The sequence below is a fragment of the Priapulus caudatus genome, unplaced genomic scaffold (genome assembly GCF_000485595.1).
Source record: "Priapulus caudatus unplaced genomic scaffold, Priapulus_caudatus-5.0.1 Scaffold1267, whole genome shotgun sequence".
In the NCBI taxonomy this organism is placed as follows: domain Eukaryota; kingdom Metazoa; phylum Priapulida; class Priapulimorpha; order Priapulimorphida; family Priapulidae; genus Priapulus; species Priapulus caudatus.
The window spans coordinates 46,119-54,334 of NW_014578328.1; the positions used below are offsets into that span (position 1 = coordinate 46,119).

Below are 8,216 nucleotides of genomic sequence, written 5' to 3' on the forward strand. Positions count from 1 at the left end.
TCTTCTCTCTCTCTCTCTATCATCTATCTATCTATCTATCTATCTATCTATCTATCTATCTATCTATCTATCTATCTATCTATCTATCTATCTATCTATCTATCTATCTATCTATCTATCTATCTATCGCTCTCTCTCTCTACCTATCTATGTATCTATTTATCTATCTCTTTCTCTTTCTTTCTCTCTCTCTCTCTCTCTCTCTCTCTCTCTCTCTATCTATTCACCTCTCTATCCATTGTCGGTCAATTCTGCAGGTGTTATGCATGCTGGCCTTCATTTGCTGCGCGTCGACGGAGTGGAACGCGCGGGGCAACAAGGCCGCCTACACCTACTTCAACTTCGTCACCATGAGCGCGTTCTGGGTGACGCTAATCTTCTTTTGCGTCTTCCTGCTCGGCGTCTCTGACGCAATGCCGCAGATCAAATGGCGGTTCCTAGTGAGTATACGCACCTAGGCTTCCTCCGTAGAAATGTGTGTAGGGAGACTAGCGTTAGTAGTAGAGTATCGATATGTGAGCAGTGAGTTGCGGGGTGTGTATGGGTAGTGATGTGAGAGCATATATACATCCACGCTCCGTCTTTAAAACGTGTAGTGAGGCTAGCGTCAGAGATAGATAAATGTGCAGCGAGTAGTAAGCGATGTGTGCTAGTGAGTATACACTCACCTCTTGAGCTTATATACACGGATAAAGAAACTAGATGCAAATACAATATAGATAAGTGAGGAGTAAATAGTGAGTAATATCAAGAGCTAATCGTAGCTCTCTATTATTTTCTCTGGGTAATGTAAAGCTTAGTATACGCACCCAGGCTCCGACTATATAAATGTGTAGAGAGACTAGTAGTATAAGTGAGTTGTGAACGGTGTGTCAATATATGGTCATGGTACTGTTCTTGCATATGACATCGTCTTGTGGTCTAATGGTCTTGTCTTATGGCATTGTATATGGAGTTTGGTATATACCTAGGCCTACGCTATGATTATAGAAACATATAAAACGACAAGTAGTCAAAGCCAAACTAGCCTAAACTAAACCTAACTAGTATATTAATTCTATTATTCCGATGATTATCCGGTTATTCTACGCTTTGAGTTCAGAACTAACTTTATACCTGCGCAGCGACTATATATTATTGCGGTAACGAGGAAGGAAAGGACAAGTTTAAATAGGCACATTACCACTATGGATTGCAGTAGAAATGTTTTCTATTTCAGAAATACCGAAGTGAAAGGAAACGAATTCCAGTGTTGGATTATAGAAAGAAACAAAAAACTAAAATTGAACAGGTCGATCATAAATTAGTATGTGGCACATGGCGAAAGCAGTAATCAGTGTCTGATGCCCGTGTGCCGCATATCACTGTTCCACGTCACTGTTCAATGGCGTTATTCTCTAGTGGTTACACTAACTAGTAGTAGGTCCATTATTTACGTTGTTTCTGACTCCTGTATGTCCCAATGGACGATGTAGTAATGGCAGCGGATGCAGCGTATCTAGTAGGTGTGGCGTGCATTCATCGTTTAGTTAAAAGTTACCGCGATTTTCGTGTATCGTCGATCGTGTTTCAGTTCAAATTTATCCCCTAGTTTTAGAATGTCTCAGAGTTTCCATTGTTGTTCGATCATTGTTCGCAGGATCTCATCGCGCAGGGCGTTTGCCTGTTCTTCATCATCATCGCCGCACCACTAGAGGCCGCGCGTGTAGACAGTATCGCCGGACACAAAGCCGCAGCAGTACGTATTATGTCTGGCCCATATAAATAGACTATTAATCTAAAGGGATTAGTAAAACATAAAATATATGGTATAAATAGATTGTAAACCTAAATATATTGGTAAAACCTAAAAAAGATGGTAGAAATTAATGGTAAACGCAACTAGTTTAGCGTAGTTGAAATAGATAGTAAACTTAAACAGATGAGTAAAATCTAAAACAGATGGTATAAATAGGTAGTAAACCTAAATAATTTAGTAAAACCTAAAATGGATATTAGCAATAGATAGTAAAGCATATTTAATATCTATTTCTATGATCGGGACAATTTTTGACGTCTCATGCCGGTTATAATTATTCATAATGATTCTGACAACGGGCCCCTGGTCAGTTTTATTAACGTTCCGTGACATGAAACAAGAGAGACACCATTCTTCGTTAATCCTTCGTCAAATCCTACTACGTACCTTTACCAAACGGTAGATTCGTAATACCAGCCAGGGCTGTAGCCAACTCATTACCTGGAGGAGCAAAGCCAGACGCGATTTGTGTTGTGGGCTGTTGACCGTGGGCAGTTCGCCGCTGGTGCTGCCACGTCTTGGGGGCGGGGCAACTTTACCAGTTATAGCTACGGTCCTGCATAGGTAATTTCGTTGAGATTATACAGTTGAAAATATACGGTCTAGTGAGGGAGTAGGCTATAAGGCGCTTAATCTACCAAACATCATTGAAACCTGCGATGGATTACTGGTTAGACTTGTCTGTGCGCATACCTAATACCTGCTAGAGAAAATCACATTTTGTTGGAATTATATATTTAAAAAAAGAGAAAATACTCAGGGAAGAATGTGAAACGCATTGCCCGCCTATATAATAAGAAGAAGCTATAGCCCAATCTTCTCAACATTCTGATTCCCCACAACGCTGATTACAATATGTACTATTTTCTTCGCCGCTGGTCGGCGCTAGCGCTGCGCATGAGAGGCAATGACTTGGCATTGAGGCCAAACTATCAGTGAACTAAATTCATACATGCGTAATATTATTGAAATTGTACTTAGTTAAAATGCTCAAAGCCAGGATCACTTTAATATGAACTCTGTCAATCCCGATATCCCACTTATTTATTTGTGGCAAATTATAATGTGGCAAATCTTGAAAAACGTCATATTTGTGCGCATGCCTAGTATTTGTTAATAGAAATAAACATTTTGTTAGAATTACATAATTAAAAATGTGTACGTAATGTGAAGACACCAATAAGCTTGAAAATTACCAGAACTAAAATCAAAAGGACATGTAAAAAATGTTCGAGTTGTGCATGTGTGTGCGTGCGTGCGCGCGCGCGTGTGTGGTGTATGTTTATGTCTGTGCATGTGTGCATGTATGTGCGGACGCGTGTAAGCGTGCGTGTATGTGCGCGCGAGATATCCGCGTATATGTCTACATAATGGTTTGTTTGTAGCAGTTGTGAGATCGATGTTTACATTTATGAGGGATATTGACAGACGATGAAGATGAAAGCGTGTTACTGGTTTCAATAATCTTTTATTCAGCGACCTCCCACAATGCCCTGCGCGGCACAATGCGTTGTAGACGTTGATGATATCACGGCGTTGAGACGTGTGCTTCTATCTCGTGCCTGCAGGTGTTCGGATTCTTTGCTATGGCCGCCTACTTTGTCGGCGCGTTCTCCGCGTTTATGAATTGGAGAAACGCTGGAGACATGGCGCCACCAGCTGCCAGTGGGATAGTCGAGCATGGAAACAACAAGAGCGCTCCCCAGTACAACGCAGGCAGCTTTGGAACATACTAACGTGTCTGTGGAATCTGCCCACGTACTGAACCTCTACTAGCGGTCACGTACTAAGTTTGTTACAGGGGATTTGCACTGACCCTGGCATAATGCCACCTTTTGACTCTGTGTTACAAGATCACGCTATTCTCTAAATCGCAGATCTAGAATATATCTAGAATCGCAATCTATTCTCTAATCGTACACAGCTATTCCCTAATCGCGCTAAGACACTTGATTTCCTTATGAATTCGTACTTGATACATTGTGATATTCAATACTCTTGTATATTTTACGTAACCGTGTAATATATACTACAATAAATAATTTTAGTGCGTGCATGTGCATGTGCAGTTTTAGTAGCAGTAGTACATAAGATATCACCATGTAGCGAGATTTTGACGAGAGAAGGCACATACTACGGGGCGCCATACAGGACAGGCATTTTTGTACCTATAAACTTGACAAAAATGAGTTTTGTAAACACAAAACTCAATTCTGTCAATCCTGTTCCACAAAACTCAATTTTGTGAACACAATAACTCAATTCTGTCAATACCTGTGTCAATCAACTTGGAACAAAAAACTCAATTCTTGTCAAACGGGTGCACAAAAACTCCAATTGTAACCCAACTCATTCGTGTGGAACCAGTTTCCACAAAACTCAATTTTGTAAACACACAAAACTCAATTCTGTCGAACCGGTTCCACAAAACTTCGCCAAAATTTTTGTAAACACAAAACTCAATTCTGATCGAACCGCGTTTCCACAAAAACTCGATTGTTGTTGCCCAAATATGCGCACACGCATGCTAATGAAGGGCTACCATTGGTTTTCTTCTGACCATCGTAGCCTTCTTACATGCGTGTGCCACTATTTGGCCAACAAAATCGAGCCCCTGTCCTGGCCACCCCCTTCGCGTACGGGGGCGCCATGCAGGACAGGGCCTCAATTCGATTTTTGTTGCCAAATATGGCCACACGCAATGTAAGAGGGCTACCATTGGTTCTGTCTGACATATGGTAGCCTTCTTACATGCCTGTGTTGCATATTTCGGCAACAAAATCAGCCCTGTCCTGCAGGCGTACGCGGCCACGCAGGTACGCGTGATTTTTTTTCCTAGGTCAATCATAGAACATAGCGTGTAATGAGCGCTGCTATTGGTTGAGCTTGTTTTTCCCGAAATATACATAGCAACATGCAAACTTTAGTATTGTACCAATGCTTCGATAGCCTACCCGTCGTATAACGCTGCGTCAATCTGCCGCAAGTATGAAGGTCGGAGGTCGGAAATCCATCGTTTCTAACTGTATCTTTTCGTTTTCTGTATTTTGTCATCTTTATCTGTTTACACATTCTTTTTCCCACAATTAACGCAATTTTACATTATTTTTTACAATCTTTTAATAACCTAGCAATTAATTTTTACAACAATTAAAAATTAAATTTTTTCTATAGTTGTTTAATATAGGGTTTGGTTAGAGTTAGGCATTAGGAGTTAGGGTTCTAGGTTTAGGTGTTAGGTGTTAGGGTTAGGGTTTAGGGTTAGTGTGAGTCACAATTATTGCAGTGAAGCATATAAACAGGAGTTAGAGGACCGGTGATTTATCAACCAATGGCCAGCCGCTCGTTAGAGCCCTATGCTTCTTGATTGACCATCGAGGAAAAAAATACACGCATGCGGACCAAAACTCGATGCCAGTGCCCCTTCTCCACACTCAGGATAATACCGACTGCCAACAATGCTAGCACTATTTTTAAAGTGGGCGGAGCTCTGTTGGAATCATGCGAATGGCAAATCCAAACGCGCTGGCGAAGTCGCCGTCGAGACAAACATTCGGAATTTCTATGATTTGTCGTTTGTTCGTTGGGCAAATTTTAGATGTTTTTAAGACTGAATATCGGCCAAAAATGTATCAAAGACATGTTCGAAGAATTAGTATATGGCAATCATTCGCAATAAAATTCATGATTAATCTCGTGAACTTAGTTTAGATTAAACAGCGTGTAATGATTTGAAAGTAGTAAATGTGGCGCACTATTTGTATCCCTATTTTCAAATTCTTCATTAAAGTAATGGTTGGGATTTTTAATATCTTTGCCAGCTTTTATAAGTCACACACGTATTACAAGGACAGGAGTAACGGGTCGCTGTAGAACGGGGGTCGCTGTAGTTAGTAAAAAACGCGTAAGAATTCTTACGTGAAATCAGCTTTGTGGCAGTGGTATAGAATTGAGCCAGGAGTCCCTGAGGAGCGCTCACTGCTGTCGTTGCGAGTTTGATGCAGGGAAGGGCTCTAGATTCAATTTTGTTGACACCCACAATATTGGCGACACGCATGTAAAGAAGGGCTACCTCTGGTCAGAAGCAACCACTGGTAGCTCCTTTTTACATTGCTGTGTGCCATATCTTGGGCAACAAAATCGAGTTTTGTTGAACCGGCATTACAGAATTGAGTTTTGGTTTACGAAAATGATTGTTTTGTGGGACAGGATTGGTTTTGTGTACACAATTTGAAGCTCTTTGTGGAACAGGTTACAGGAATTGTGTTTATGTGTTTACAAATTGATGTTTTTGTGGGACAGGATTGACAGAATTTGAGTTTAGTGTTGTTTACAAATTTGACTTTTGTTGAGACCGCGAATTTTGAGTTGTGTGCACAAAAGTGAGTTTTGTGAGACAGAATTGAGTTTTGTTAGACAAAATTGAGTTTTGTCCCACATGGCGCCCCGTACATACCGGGGCTAGACAATACGAAATGAATATATAAAAAATCCGCGCACATTATCTAATCCTGCCAGTGGTACGTAGAGAACAAGCACAGGCAATAGCGGAAATCACGATGGCTGGGGCACAAATGACGCTGCCCGTATTTAGATGGGCAGGACATGTATAGCTACTAGCAGACAAATTAACGTAATGAATTATATATTAGTTCGCAAGAACGATTAAATGTTTCATTTCCATAAAACATACATAACATTAAAATACATGATTTTAGGTCTTTGGCCTTTATTATTGACTGTGGATCTCTCTCACACGCTCGCGCGCAAGCACGCACACATACACACGCACGCGCGCGCGAATAAATAAAATGCACATAGAATTAAATGAAGGCATAGATTTAATGTAAAATAGAAATTTAGAAATACGGTTCCATATATTGTAAATGCGAGCTTTAGAAGCAGTGTCAGGCTACAAAAATTTGTTGTTACAGGTGATTATATATATAAAAGTAAATTGGGTTTTTGATAAATCCATTTATTTAATCTGTTAGCAACGGAATCGACAACCGGTGTTTGAAGCTGAATAAAGTTGCTTATCCGTCTAACCGGCTGGCAAGAGGCAGGTTTTTAAAGCAAGATGACATCACATTTTTAGCTTTCAATGACTGTTTCATGTGCCTGTGGTTGCGACACAACCACAGACACTATTTTCAAGAGTACGTGAAGAGAGATCAGACTGTATAAACATAAACAGAGAATCTCTATTCATGTACCCCTGATATAGCAGTTGCTAGCCCCAGAGAAAAATGTATGAATACATTACATGGTCAATGGCGGTCACCTTCCCAGAACACACCACGAACAGGCACTTGGAGCGTTTCAATAAAATATAATGCTAAATAAATACGAAATCTATTTACTACCAAAGTCTTAATGTTTCTCTACTCTCTTTCACCTATTATTGCCGACAAGCTGTAAGCGGAGGAGAGGCGGGCACTTTTTAACCCTGCCTCAAGCTTTAATAGATATATTTCTTACGTTTTTTTTTCAAAATGCAATGGCCCCTAGTAGTCTCTTGCACAAATATTCCATGAGTTCATTAAGATCCGAACTCGACTTAGAAAAAGCAACAGCTATAGTGGTTCGCTAGTCCACTTATGTCGTGTGCAATATGGCATGAACACCACTCTCCTCACAGGTAGGCAAACACCGTAAGCTATGAGTATGAGTAACATAAGCAGCAGATACTGGAAACTGGGAACACAAATCAACGCGCCCCCTGAAATCGCATAGTATAGCATTGATTAGATGAATTGCTGTCACCGGTGGCACTGTAGCCTTGGTTTGCAGTATTACGTTTCTGTTGACATGATTTAAAACTAGCTTGGTCGGCATGTCAGAGTCAGGCACAGCCGTGTATTTGCTGGGGGCATGGCTGCCCCAAACGATTGCAGCAGGGGACATCGCCTACAAGGCAGTCATGCTGGCGCTGTGTTCCCATAGCCTGCGAGCTAGATCGTCATCTCTGGCCATAGCCGATGCGTCCTTCACAGCACAGTCACTGTGGGTGAGAAAGAGGGAGAGAGAGAGAGCGTAAGTGTGTGTGTCTGAGAGAGTGTGAGTGAGTGAGTGAGTGAGTGAGTGAGTGAGTGAGTGAGTGAGTGAGTGAGTGAGTGAGTGAGTGAGTGAATGAGTGAGTGAGTGAGTGAGTGAATGAGTGAGTGAGTGAGTGAGTGAATGAGTGAGTGAGTGAGTGAGTGAATGAGTGAGTGAGTGAGTGAGTGAGTGAGCGCGCGCGCATGCGTAAGTGAGCGAGTGAGTGAGTGAGTGAATGAGAGTGAGTGAGTGAATGAGAGTGAGTGAGTGAGTGAGTGAGTGATTGAGTGAGTGAGTGAGTGAATGAGTGAGTGAGTAAGTGAGCGAGCGAGTGTGAATGAGTGAGTGAGTGAGTGAGTGAGTGAGTGAGTGAGTGAGT

The 8,216-nt window shown here is 41.4% G+C and overlaps 2 protein-coding genes across 2 annotated transcripts in view; one reads left to right on the forward strand and one right to left on the reverse strand.

Annotated features, from left to right (window-relative positions):
- Positions 1-3,983, forward strand: part of LOC106816037 (CKLF-like MARVEL transmembrane domain-containing protein 4) — a 5,297-nt gene extending 1,314 nt beyond the window's left edge. The window contains exons 3-5 of the mRNA XM_014820582.1: positions 258-440; positions 1,640-1,738; positions 3,367-3,983. Coding sequence (XP_014676068.1) covers positions 258-440; positions 1,640-1,738; positions 3,367-3,534 — 450 coding nt within the window. The 3' untranslated portion in view covers positions 3,535-3,983. The remainder of the gene's footprint in view (positions 1-257; positions 441-1,639; positions 1,739-3,366) is intronic.
- Positions 3,984-7,136: 3,153 nt separating this feature from the next.
- The window catches only part of LOC106816038 (retinol dehydrogenase 11-like), a 5,733-nt gene continuing 4,653 nt past the window's right edge, over positions 7,137-8,216 (reverse strand). Inside the window, exon 5 of the mRNA XM_014820583.1 lies at positions 7,137-7,802. Within this exon, the coding sequence (XP_014676069.1) occupies positions 7,709-7,802 (94 nt within the window). The 3' untranslated portion in view covers positions 7,137-7,708. The remainder of the gene's footprint in view (positions 7,803-8,216) is intronic.